Source organism: Capricornis sumatraensis, chromosome 2 (assembly GCF_032405125.1).
Source record: "Capricornis sumatraensis isolate serow.1 chromosome 2, serow.2, whole genome shotgun sequence".
Classification (NCBI taxonomy): domain Eukaryota; kingdom Metazoa; phylum Chordata; class Mammalia; order Artiodactyla; family Bovidae; genus Capricornis; species Capricornis sumatraensis.
The window spans coordinates 26791454-26806062 of NC_091070.1; the positions used below are offsets into that span (position 1 = coordinate 26791454).

Here is a 14609-nt window from a genome sequence, read left to right on the forward strand (position 1 = left end):
CACACGACCACACCCCACAGCTGCCCCTAGGTGACTTCTACATCACCAGTTCTGAATAAGCTTCTACTCAGAATGCTTCTGTTGCCTTCTCTTGGTCTTAAGAAAAATGTCAAACCTCTATACGCTTACATGACCTCAGTTTTTAAAAAAAATTTAGCATCTTTATTGAATTTGTTACAATATTGCTTCTTTTTTGGCTGAAGGCATGTGGGATCCTAGCTCCTCAACCAGGGAACCAACCCTCACCCCCTGCGTTGGAAGGCAAAGTCTTAACCACTGGACCACCAGGGAAGTCCCTACGTGACTTCATCTTTTCACACTCTCCTTCAAACTCCAAACTTCAGACTCACTGAACATCCATTTCCTTGAATGTGCCATGTTCAGACATCTTCTGGCTTTGATACGCTGTCACCACTGCCTGAAACCCTCTTTCCATCTTCAGCCTTCTCATCTGTTAACATGTTAGGTCTAAGCTTAGAAACCACTTCCTACGGGAAGCTCTCCCTGATCCTCACGTCGGAGGGAGGTGTTCTTACTCTGAACTTCTACAGCACCATGCCACCTTCCTCCTGTAGCACACATCATACTACACTGCCGAGAGACTGGTCTGTATCTTTGTTTCAGGATGGCAAAAGCTATGCACCATTCCCTGTGCTCAGTATAGTTTCTTACACATCACAAGCATTTAAAAAGATAACTTGCTTAGTTACAAATAAATGAATGAATGGGGCCCTAGGGAAAAAAACAAACCTATACTTAAGAAAAGCATAACCATTAATGGAGTAGCATCTCTTACTTTTAAAAAATCCTATGTTTTCTTTCGACAAGTACCTGATATCATCCAAATCTCTTGAAATGTTAAGTCACTGTTTCTGTTTGCTCACCTCTCATTTTCTCCTTAACTCACTCCAGTCAGGCCTCCACCTCACCACCTGAGTATAGCGAATGTGTTTGAGCCACCAACTGACACCATGAGCCCAAATCCAGGGGCCATTTGTCTACTCAACACAGTTGACCATCCCCTCTTCTTGAAATATCTTCACGGAGGGGTTTCCAGCCCACCAGCTTGCCTAGTTTTCCTTCTTTGGCTTTGACCAATCCTCAGTGTTCTTTGCCTGCTCCTCCCTCCTCTGTTTGACCTCTGAACACCACAGGACCTAAAAGGGCTGCTGTAGCTCCACAGGTGATCTCAGTCTGTGGCTTTAAATATAGGTACACCAGCCATATGCTGATAGCTGTCAAGTCTCTAGAACTCTGAGTCCTGATATCCAGTTATCTACTAGACATCTCCATTTGGATATCAAATAAGCATCTCATATCTATCATGGCAAAAATAAACGCTTGATTTCCCCCCAAAGTTGTTTATCCACCAAACTTCTTCATCATAATAAATTATATAACCAACTGCTCAAGGCAAAAATTTAGAAATTATCCTTAGTTTATCCTATAATTCACCCCCACACATCCCAACATTCACAAATATCCCTTGGGGGGAAAAAAAATCCAGGGCCCTTCATCCCATTGATTCCACCCTGGTCCAAATTCTATATCTCACCATGGCTACAACAAAACTGGCTTTCCTGTTTCCCCTCCCACTCCCAGATAATCCCCTCTCCACCCAGCAGCCAGAATGCTCTTTTGGAAAATGTACATCAGATCATGTTACTCCCTTCATTAAAATTTTCCAAAGGTTTCCCTTCCACACATCTTAACCTTAGAGCTGACGAATCCCTGCCTGACCAAGCTCTGCTTTGCCTTGCTCTCCAATACCAATCACACTGCCCCTCGTCCACCACAATCCAACCACACCAGACTCCCCTGGCTCCACAAATTCACCAGGTTTGTTTCTACTTTTGAGCTTTTCCTTGAGTTATTGCCTCAGACTAGAATGTTCTTCCCCAGTTCTTTGCAGAGCAGCTCCATCATGTCATTCAATCTCTCCTTACGTGTCTTCTCCTTCTCTGACAACCTGATCTAAAGAAGACACCCAAACAACAATGACATAAATCCATTTTTAATATTTGATATTTTTTGTTAATTTTTTATTGTCTCTCCAATTGAAATGCAAGCATCATGGACACATGAAGTTTGTTGGAGTCGTTCACCTCAATAATCTTGCAACCCAAAAGAGTGCTTGATTTAAAAAAAAAATAGTGCTTGATACAAGTGGGGTTTCAAGGAACACAAATTGCATGAATATATTAACGAATAGATTGACCTGTATTCATAAAAACTGTAATTATGCAATGAAGCAGTTCACTGAGAATTCACCTGTACTTTTGAAACATTTTGTTTTGAAGACATTAAACCACCCTGGAAGTTCTGCCAAGCAAACATTCAAACTGAAGTAGACGGAGGCACAGAGCAGAACTAGTTCCCACTATGAATATCCTTAACTGAAGACAGGGCCAACAACGCCAACGTTTTGCCAAGATCTTACATGCTACTCAAATTTGAGAAGGGCCACGTGTTCTATATTTGAACCAAGTGCCTTTGACTGTGTAGTATTTCACTGCCCATGTAATTGGCGGTCCTCTGTGTAGCAAAGGCTGAAAGAACCAAAGTAAAACCTGAGGGTGCTGCCGCACCCCAGAGGCAGACAGCCAGTGTGTGTAGCTACTCTTCTCCCTTTTCTTCCCATGCTCATTCAACACGTGTCACTTCAAAGACCATGAATGACCAGGAGAGACTGACCAGGAGAGACTGTCCACCCAGACTCTCATATCTCTCCTGTACAGATACACACATTGAGAACGTCACTCACTGCATTTCTTTCTGTAATAAATCATTCATAGCCTTTATCTATCATTTTTAAATGACTTTAAAAATACCTGCTGGTTATCAGTCAACTTCACTTCCCACGCATACTGAGAACAACAAACATCAGTTAGCTTTTACCAAGTTTCTCTGCTGAACGTTCTAAAAAATGGAACCGTTTGGGAGAATTATAATCACCAGTGATGAAACCAGATGAGGGAAGTAATCCCTTGAAGAGGCACATTTACAGTGACCTCCGATTTTTTAGAGCATAAAATGACACACTAAAACCACTAAGTGGTTGTAAATTAATCTCTCATATTTATTTCAAACTTTACCATTTCCTAAGGGGAAATCATTTTGAGTTTTATTTCTTCTAACATACTACTTCAAGCTCCGAATAAGTACACCCCCTCCCAAGACACAGGCATACACAAATGCTCAGAAAAATCTTGTATCTCCCATGGGACTAATTAAAAAGGATTCTGATTTCTATAAGAAATGAATGAGATCTTTGTTAACCTACTTTAACAGGACTCTTAAATGACCCTGGATTTATCTTGCCCTACTTTTCAAAATGTAACTGACCCAGAATAAAGTAAGCTTATCCCCAAACTCCTGGCAAAAACAGAACTAAAGTTCCCAGAAGACGAAACAGTATATACCACTAAGGGGTGCCGGTGGAGGGGGGAAAGGGACCTTTCCCTGAAAAACACTGTCCACTGCAAACACTACTTCTTACAGAGTTATTGTGTTTTTCATTTAATTTAAATATTTTTAAGATTATGAAGCTTTATAATATGGAGGTTAATAATCCTCCAAAAAAGAAAAAAAAAAAAACAAAGCAAAAGATCTCAGCTATTATGATTTCAGGAATTTTCTGGAAGGGTTTTTGTTGAAATAGTACAGCACTGATAGCTGATGAAGGACTATAACTTAATTGATTTCTCTGGGTGTAATAATCATCTAATTGGCAAAAAAAAAAAAAAGAAAGCCAGAGATAATTTGCTTCTATTCATAATAATGAAGCGGTCTGCCTTGGTTAGAGGAGCAAAAATATTGTCTGCACATTTCTTACCCTTCATTCATCAGTTCCATCAAAATCCCACAGTGGGGACCTGAGTGCAAAAGGGCAGAAATTCTATTCAAAAGCATTTTATTCAATCTACTCCTCTTTCTCGGACTTCACACAGCTTCATTCACTCACTGTCATAAGGCCGAATAGAATTTCTCTCAGAAACACGATACTAAAACACTATTGAGCCCTTAAACCTCACATACACACCTTACTACCTTGTTTTTAAAGAAATCTATATTTCTATCCTGTCTAATTTTCCTGAACACAGAACAATTCTTCAAATTCAGGGTACTTTATATATATTTTTTCCTTCTAAATTAAATTTTTACTTTATATTGGAATATAGCTGATTTACCATAGTGTTTTAGTTTCAGGTATACAGCAAAGTGATTCAGTTATACATGCATCCATCCTTTTTGAGCTTCTTTTTGCATATAGGTTATTACAGAATATTGAGTTCCCTGTGCTATTCAGTAGGTCTTTGTTGATTATCTTTTTTATATATAGTAGTGAGTGTATATTAATCCCAGACTCCTTATTTATACTTTTATATTGGTATGGCCACTCATTTTTTCATTACACAGTTGTTTATTAAAAGCCTAAAACATGCCAGAAATTTCACTGTCAATAAAGATACAAGATTTCCTATGCAGGGTACCTAACACACCCTTAGAGGAACTCAGATGGCTAATTAGAACAAGTGATGTCCAAAGACAAAAGGAAACTCCAGGATAAGAAACAATTACAGAGGATTCAGCAGGAGAAACTCCAGCGAAGTTCTTATTTATATTATTTGTTGATGTCACTTTCTCCTGACATCAATAGGCAAAAGCACAGCTTGGTGACACATCTCTGGAAGGTGTTCAGTCTGTTCATCTTTGCAGCCTTAACATCCTACCTATGGTCGGCATCCAGTATTTACTGAACAACTGAATAAAATTCAACACCACAATTATGCTTGTAATCTACCCCGTGAACATAAGTATTTTCTAATATTATTAAAAATTATACTTAAATTGAAAGCCCCCCTTCAGATGGATACTCAGTAAATCATGAATAAATTAGAGTAATAACTATGGAGACTCACATTTCACTGCTCAGTCCACAAGGCAATGTCTACTCAGAAGGCACAAAGGGCTTTTCAATCTTTTAAAATATGTCATCTGGAAGATAACAGCACTAAACAAAACATATGAGCACTGTTTGAAACAACACAGTAAGTTGGCTAAACGTGGTTTTATACAGGTTCACGCAGAGGATTAACCATCCACCAGCATTTTAGCAGGACTGCATGGAAGTTAATTCCTCATATGGTGCAAAGGTAATAGCATACACACTCCTTCCTAGTCCTTAGTCTAATGGATGATGATATTCTGTATTTGAAAACTGTTGTTCTAATGAGGTATCATGGGCCCACCTCATTTTGCAAAACAAAATAATGGGCTCGAGGTACATAAATTTCTTGTGTTCTTTTATGGCCCCCCAATTATCATATTTATGTGTTAAAAAGAAAACTGAAATATGAAATATATTAACTGTCCAAAATAATTCAAAATTGTCACAGCTGCCGCTTAAAATATCACAAGATGAGTCAGCCTAGTCAGTCAATTTCACTTTTTTTTTTTTAAGTATAGCTGATTTAAAATATTGTGTTAAATTCCAGGTGTCAGTTTCACTCACTATTAATTTGACTTTCAAGTGGGCCCTCTACCTGTGTTATGCTTTTAAGCTTTCCACGACATAGGAAGTTCTCAAGAAAGAGTTTCTTTGAAAACAGGATCTTTTATCTGCAACAATTTATTTTAAATACATTGATATAAAACAGTACTTAGTGGTCTTATTATTTGATGCTATTATAATAGTGAAAACACACTAAACCAAAAGGGAGGCCTTTGGACATTTTAGTCGCTACTGCTTTATTTTCAGCAGCTCAGCTTCTAACTCTGGCTCTTCTCCATCTTATTATCCATAGTCAATATCTGCAGAGTCATATTATATTATATATTATAATTACAGGGTCCACCTAACAGTTTCTTATCTGTCCCATCCTTTCCTACTCACTGCTGTCACTCGAATCCAAGCCAATATTACCCAACACCCAGATATTTGCAAAACTTTTCTTTTTTACTTAATTTTTATTGGACTACAGTTGCTTTACAGTGTTGTGTTACTTTCCTGCTAAACAGCTAAATGAATCGTCATACCCCTACATTTATCCACTCTTTGCTAGATTTCCTTCCCATTTAGGTCACCACAGAGTACTGAGTAGAACTCTCTAGTCAGTTTCTCCAACTTCACTTTCTCATCCCTCTCAAGTCTTCCCATACCTCAAAGTCAGATTAGTCTCCTAAAGCACAATTCTCACCATGGACCCTGTCCTCTCCTTCTCAAGACCCATAACTACCTGCTACCTAAAAGCATAATCCTCAAACTTCTTAGCTTGAATTCAACTCCCTCCAGAATCTTCATCTCAGAAACGCTACTGAAGGGATTCCTCCTTTCATCTCAAAATTAAACAGAATAGCAAAGAAAATTCCATACAACTTGAAAACTCGGTGGTATTATTCAACTTTACCCCTACTGCTTCTATAATCATATCTGCCCGATACATCAAAGAATTATCCTCTGAACATAACTTTCCCCACCTGACAAGCTTAGTAGAGATGTTATTTCAGACAAAAAAAAATGTAGTTACTATTCTCTTAGGACAGAGAAGGCAATGGCAACCCACTCCAGTACTCTTGCCTGGAAAATCCCATGGACAGAGGGGCCTGGTAGGCTGCAGTCCATGGGGTCACTAGGAGTCAGACACGACTGAGCGACTTCACTTTCACTTTTCACTTTCATGCATTGGAGAAGGAAATGGCAACCCACTCCAGTATTCTTGCCTGGGGAATCCCAGGGATGGGGGAGCCTGGTGGGCTGCCGTCTATGGGGTCACACAGAGTCGGACACGACTGAAGCGACTTAGCAGCAGCAGCATTCTCTTAGATAAAAGGGAAGGAAGCACCTATCATTTTTGCCAAGAAAGAAATCCAATGGAAAGGTGTAAAGAAATTCTGTAATGGAAACTTCAGTTAAGCAAATAGCAGCCATTTATTTCTCATTTTAAATAGCTTGAACTTTCATATATATAACTTATTTCAAATGTGCACCCTCCATAGTAGCACAAAATGCAGTAAACTAAAATAAATTCCATTTTTTTACATTAATCAAATTCATAAATCCTCAAACTCACAAATTCCATTTCCTTTTCCTCCCCAAAAGCCAACTGTTTCAATGCTGCCATCCTCATTACACTAAGAAAACACAAATCTCTCTTTACAAAAAGGACCCTTAAAAAAATCCCTCCATAAAGACATTTTCTCAAAGATCACACAAATGATGAACAAAGAGAAAGACAAAGTTGCTTGTTTATTGTCCTGCTCTATGAATTTCAGCAAGGCACTGCCTGATTCCCTAGGTCTGATGCCTTGTTGGCCCTGAACACATAACATACCTGTTTTCATAGCATATCAACAATGATTCACCACATTTCAATGCAGACATTTTAATCTTTCCTTGAGCATATGATTTGCAGGCAAGGTGTGGCAGTAATTGTCTCATCTTATGCAAGTTTTTGGTTAAAATAAAACAGGCATTGTTAGTTAAATAGGCCTCTTTCTTCCTTTTAAAAAGGCTCTGAAATTGAGGAAGAAAAAACTTTCTTATGAGCAGTCATCCTGAGATTCTCATTTTACATAAAATCTCTTTCTCCTATTACTCCAAGGATCATTAAGCACGTGTGAATTTTGTGAAATACAAGTCGGCTTACAGAGTGGACAGAGCTGAATGCTTTTAAGACTACTGCCAACAGCCTGCAGTTTGGAAGTAACTAATGTTCATAATGTTATCTATCAATTTTTTGTCTACACAGCTAACAATCCTGCAATGAAACCAAAGTTACCGTCAGAAGTACATATAAGTTCTTTCCTTCCTTCTTCTCTTTCTCCTTGCTTTCTTCCTCTCTTTCAACAAGAAAGAATTCAGGCCAGAAAAATCATTGTAAATCTGCTAATAACAATATAGAACTTAACTTTGGGACACCCATTCATTTCACAGTTAAGCCTTCATTCTACAGTCACGGGAACTCCTCGGTTGAGGGTACGTAGCTAATGTGAGTAGCTCTTGTTCTGTGTAAAGGCAACTACATTATAGTATTGGCTTTCCACCTCTCCCCCGATAGAGCAATATACCCAGCTCTACATTCCTCTAGAGAGACCATGAAGGCAAATCATTCACACTAGCAGCACATGTATATCACATTTCCACTGCCAAACAGCCCACACTCATCTCCTATTGTAAAACAAACTGTAATAACCAAATTGTATTAAAAACATGCTATAGGAAACACTTATTTACCAGTAATTTGTTAATTATTTTGAGCTATTTGTGAACCTGAGAACCTGTGAACCTGTTACTTAAAAATGCCCATCCATATTCAGGATGTGAAAGATGGCTATAAATTTTTAAAAAATAAAAGTTCGCTATGGGTTGACTAAAATAAAGCTAAGATTTATGTGCACTTTCCAAAGAAAGTTGTTAGGAAAATTCCCTCTTTCAGATTGTTCTCTGAACTGTGTCAGAGTGGGTGTGGTGCAGTGGAAAGAGAGCTACCCTCCAGGTCAAAACCTAGCTCTGCTGCTCACTAGCTGCATGACCCTGGGAGAGTAATTCCACCTTTGTGAGCCACAGCTTCCTTCCCTGTGTCTGGAAGATAAAATATCTACCTAACAATGTGGGTGTGAGGATCAAGTGAGATAATGTACAAAAGGGTGCTGTGTAAACTAGAGCATGCTACAATAAAACTCTGCAGTGGGGAAGAAAGCATTTTTAAATATAACATTTATAATATGAACACTATGATAAGTGCTAAAGTAGGTGCTATGGGAGAAAGGAGAAGCGTAAATCTTAGCCAGAGGAAGAGTGGGGCTTGTGGAGGAAGCCGAGTCTGGCTAAGATTGGGATGGACAGGGACATAGGAGGACTGGATGAGCTGGACTCTTGCGGGAGGAGATGGCAGGGGAGCAACACCACCTTAACAAAAGCACACAAGCAGTAGGTGGGGTGGTGCAGGTCCAACGCCTCAGGGGCCTGTGGGACTGGAGAACAGGGTGCTTGTAGGAGATGAGGGCACAGGGAAAGGCTCACAGCAAACAGTCTGTGTGAGCCACACCACCAAGTTTAGACTTTATTGTACATGTGATGCGAAGCCACTGAATTGTTGCTGTTGTTCAGCCTCTAAGTCATGTCCGCCTCTCTGTGACCCCACGGACTGCAGCACACCAGGCTCCTCTGACCTCCACTATTTCCCAGAGTTGAATAGAAATGTCAAAACAAAACAAAACACAAGTCAATGAAAACCAGACTTCTGGCTTACAATTTCTTCCTGTCCAGCACACAGGTTCTACTCTAGCCTTGTGCTCCTGCACAAAAATCCTTTGGAACAAAGACTTTAACTGCAATAAATACAAAGAAATTATGATGCATCTACTGAGTTCCTACTCTGTATCTGGCAGGCACTGTGCTAAGCCTGCATAAGGTTCATCCTCAAAGCACAGGGGCAAGATAGGCATTATCACCCATATTCTAAATATGAGGAAACAGAGACTCAAAAAAGATAAAGTCTCTTATCTAAGAACTGGTAAGAGTCAGAGCCAGCATTTGAAATTAGGTTTACCTTTAGAAGTCTGCGCCTTATGACTGCTTTCAGCCAACTCCACCACTACTGCCACAACTGGCAACAAGTCTGATCTTTTCCTATGAGTTTATATGTTCGATTGGTTATTTCTGAAGTTCTATTGACTTCCAACACTATATTAGCTCCTGTTACATAACATAGTAATTAAATATTTCTAAAAGTTTCAAAAGGACCACTAAATTAAGTCTAGTTGAGGAGCCTAGTAGGCTACAGTCCATGGGGTTGCAAAGAGTCCGACACGACTGAGCGACTTCACTTTCACATGGTCTAAGATAAATACGTATCAGAGGTGTAATGTACATGATAAATATAACTAACACTATTCTATGGTACATATTGAAAGTGGCTAAGAGAGTAAATTCTATGTGTTCTCACCAAATAGAACTAAATTTCTCCTATTTCTTTGATTTCACGTCTATATGAGATGATGGATGTTCACTAACCTATGATATTCATTTCATGATGTATGTAAGTCAAATCATTAGGCTGTACACCCTCAACTCATACAGTGCTGCACATCAATTATATCTCAATAAAACCGGAAGGAAAAAAAATAAATATCAGGATCAATTGATTCAGGAAAAAGAACAAAACTGGATTTACCTGACCATTTATTGATGCACTATCTTCCTGACACGTTTTAGGTCACATGAGTTATTGTTACTTACATGCAACCAAAAACATCAGAAACAAACAAGAACATTGGGTTTTTTCAGATAAATGAAAAACTGGTTCCAACTACTGATGAAGAGTATATGACACTATAAAAATGTACTTACTGAGGCTTTAAAAAATTTTTACTTTAAGTACTCAACATATTCTGAGCCTATACAAATTATACAGTGTTTATTTTTAAAAGCCATTGACCCCTAAAGTCAAGAAGGTAATCATTCAAAACACATTTTTAATTAAAAAGAGATATCAAAGGAAAGTCTTTCGGGGACTTGATCATACATGATTCAAATAAATATAATGCAAGCATGGCAACTATAGTTAACAATACTTTATTTTACATATTTAAAAGTTGCTAAGAGAGTAAATCTTAAAAGTCCTCATCACAAGAACAAAATTCTGCAACTATGTACGATGACAGATGTTAATTAGACTTATTTTGGTGATTAGTTCACAAGGTAAACAAATATTGAATTTTGTTATATTGTATACCTGAAACTGATACATTGTTGTATGTCTATTATATTTCAGTTTTTGAATAATAAACTTAAAATTTTAAAAAACAAGTGACTCAAACCTGTGGCTATGGCTTCTAAGTAACATTCTAAGAATGTTACATAATATTGTCAATAATCTTTATACTACCCTAAAACACAGTTACATAAATATTTTCAAAGACTTGCTGTAGCCTTATTTTTTCTACACTAGCTAACTTTACTCAGCTTCAAGATTTGCAACAAAGATAGAGTCTAGTGATTAATGAATTTTCAAAATACATAACAAAGATTGCCAAGAAGCATTAAAAAAAATACAGACAGTACTCACATAAATTCACATATAATTCATGTGACTGAAAGTTCATTCACTTTTAGCATTACTGTTATTCCTTTTTATTAGGACAAAAATAGCATATTACATTTAAAAGAGGATTTACAAAAAGATGAAGAATAAGCGTAAACAATGACAACGAACTATGTTTAAGTACTTAATTTTCATTGCAAAAAAAACACATGCACTGAAGAGTAAAAAACCAAAATACCAAATTCCTTTTAGGTATTCCTTGTTTTCCTAAGCAATAAAGATATTGAGATAGCAATAAAGATACTGAAGTATACTTAAAGCTTCTACAAATGGAAAAATGCAGACATATGTATATATTTTGGGCTTTCCTGGTGGCTCAGACAGTAAAGAATCCGCCTGCAATGAAGGAGACCAGGGTTTGATCCTTGGGTCAGGAAGATCCCCTGGAGAAGGGAAAGGCTATGCACTCTCTAGGCTATTCTTGCCTAGAGAATTCTATGGACAGAGAAGCCTGGCAGGCTACAGTCCATGAGGTTGCAAAGAGTCAGACACGACTGAGCGACTAACACAACAACATGTATAGATTTTACCATAAGAGACACAGAAAGCCGTACAATTTGTGAACAGATGACAGTGAGGTTTGCATAGATGCCATGGGATTACCCCAACCAATCTTAATTACCTTGCAATGAAAAATGGAGATCATCAATGCCCAAGGAAACCTGCTGGTCTTCAGTGGGAAGCACAGGACTAGACGCCATCCTTTGACTCAGTGAGATCATATCATGTTCATCTCAGTTAAAGAAGTGAACTAAAAATAGAAGGGATAAATGCTCATTAGTACTCTGAAGCTCTGCATTTCCAGTAAACATGCACTGCCAGAAAACAACAGCAGCCAGAAATCACCCTCCAAAAGAATCACAGCTTTCTAGTGAGTGTTTGCTTAGTTCATGAGGAACAAAGTGACTACGCCTTCTTTTCTGAATCATAATCAAGATTTTGCCCTATGACCCATTCAGGCCCTTCAGAGTTGCAGGCAGAACTCCACAAGGGCTAGCATTGTGGATTCTGTACTAGCAGTGAAAAGGAAAGCTACACGATTATATTCTGCAAGTTGTCCAGAGGATGTAAAGCTGACACAAACTGATATCTTAGGTCTTTGTATTATATTATTAGCCTCCACCTATAGGGATTTTCTTTAAAACTTTTCATTTAACTTACTTCCTTTTCTGCTCTATGATGGTTGTCATTTACTGGAAACAATAACAATTGGTTCTATGTAGTTTGCAAAGTGAAACTGAAAATACTGTATGAAAAAGAAAGTCTTCCTGGGTTACCTATTATATTGAATTATTTTCCCAAGTCCTTATTTTTCTCCAGTATTCTTGGGTTTCTCTTGTGCCTCAGCTGGTAAAGAATATGCCTGCAATGCGAGAGACATGGGTTCGATTCCTGGGTTGGGAAGATCCTTTGGAGAAGGAAAAGACTACCCACTCATTCTGGCCTGGAGAACTCCATGGACTGTATAGTCTATGGGGTCGCAAAGAGTCGGATCCCACTGAGTGACTTTCACTCTCACTTGCTCTCACAGTTTTTACTCTGCCCCGACTTTGACTCTTAAGAAATCCTTCCAGTAAGAGTAATGCTTACCATCAACTTTTTAAAGTACTGCTTCACGTATGTGTATGCTAATACTATCCTGGGGGCTGAGAATAAATCATTGACTTCTCCCATTCAGATGACGACTTTCTTATCAAAATAAACCTAACCAAATATACAAGAACACAAAATGTATCAGGGATGGAAAGAGGAATGGTTAAGTGTACAGATACGTGATCAACAAAGTATAGAAAACCAAGAATGGCAGAATCTTTGTGTTGAATACATGAGTATTCACTGTTAAATCTTTCAACATTGCTATATATTAGAAATTCTTCATAATAAAATGTTGAGGAGGGGGACTAAAAAATAAATAAACCCAAGGCCAAGAGCTAGATACAATCAATCATACCTAATAGACCACTTTTTCCAAATGACAAGAACAAAAATCATTATATATCCAACAGTAGAGCCAGACTTCAAAAATCTTTCAATCCTGTCTGCCTACTGTTTATCATCTGAAACTCCTTTATCACCTCTCCCATGGATCACTGTTGTTAAAGATTTTTACCTACCAAATAAACCATGCTTATTAATAATTAATTTGTTTTATCCTCAGAAGTAAGATGAATCAGAGTCTCCCTGAGGTAACATTGTTCCTATGCTGCTGATGCTGCTAAGTCACGTCCAACGTAGCAGTCGTGTCCGACTCTGTGCGACTCCATAGACGGCAGCCCACCAGGCTCCTGTCCCTGGGATTCTCCAGGCAAGAACACTTCAGTGGGTTGCCATTTCCTTCTCCTGTTCCTATGCTAAGTTGATACAATTCTGCAATAAAAAGCTCCTTGTTAGTTCTGGCCAGTCTGTGCAGCCTGATGATTGGTAAAGGTACAAATGTCCTCAGTTTTTGATGTACTAAAGACCACCCCTGCCTCTTTCCATACCGAAAGCTCCTGAACACAAAGTGGAAAGAAAATACTTCTTCATGACGACAGGCGAAAATCTGAATTCCAGAATCAATTTCCTATTGGCACCTGCTATTCCATGCCAGGGCTATTAAATAAAAGGACAATAGCAATAGTAGCAAACACTTATACAGCAGTTACTATATAGAGATACTGTTCTAAGTACAACTGTATGAGTTAGGTACTGTAATCATCCCGTACTTAAAATGACAAAACTGAGATGCACAAATGTCATAAACATACCTTCCCAACCCAGGGATCGAACCCAGGTCTCCCACATTGCATGCGGATTCTTTACCAGCTGAGCCACCAGGGAAGCCCTGTCCATGGACATATTGAACTGTGATGGAGTTGAGATTTGAATCCACGTGGTTTTGGTTTCAGAGTTCATGCTCTTAGCTAAAACAGGTTGGTACCTCATAGAGCTAGCTTTGTAGTTGTCCAATCGCTAGGTCGTGTCCAGCTATTTGTGACACCGTGGACTGCGGCACACCAGGCTTCTCTGTCCTTCACTATCTTCCAGAGTTTGCTTAGATTCATGACCACTGAGTCAGTGATGCTACCTAACCATCCCATCCTCTGCTGCTCTCTTCTTGTGCTTTCAATCTTTCCCAGCATCAGTCTTTTCTAATGAGTCGACTCTTTACATTTCATTAATTCCCTCTTTCACTTACTCAGCTAGCATTTATATATGCTATGCACTGCTCTTAAGGAATTCAATCTTTTTGAGAATGACAAATGAACACATACTGAAAGAATTCTTCTAAAAAATGTATGTAGAAGGTGCTATGGAAGCAAAGGAGAGGGCACGTCCCATCACGTGAATCTGGAGACAGATGTGATACCAGCAGTGTACTTAATATAAAACAGCATCTCACTCCAAATAGTCCTGTAAGTATTATTAGGCTAATATAGGGGTATTAATAAGAATGTCTCTGAGAGCTACTTATTGCCATTCAATAAAAAAGTATAAAATATCAAATGTAGGAGAAAAAAT

The 14609-nt window shown here is 38.4% G+C and overlaps 1 protein-coding gene across 1 annotated transcript in view; it reads right to left on the reverse strand.

The window, feature by feature from the left end:
• SYNE2 (spectrin repeat containing nuclear envelope protein 2) overlaps positions 1-11809 on the reverse strand; it is a 271450-nt gene extending 259641 nt beyond the window's left edge. The window contains exon 1 of the mRNA XM_068963775.1: positions 11731-11809. Coding sequence (XP_068819876.1) covers positions 11731-11809 — 79 coding nt within the window. The remainder of the gene's footprint in view (positions 1-11730) is intronic.
• Positions 11810-14609: the final 2800 nt, after the last annotated feature.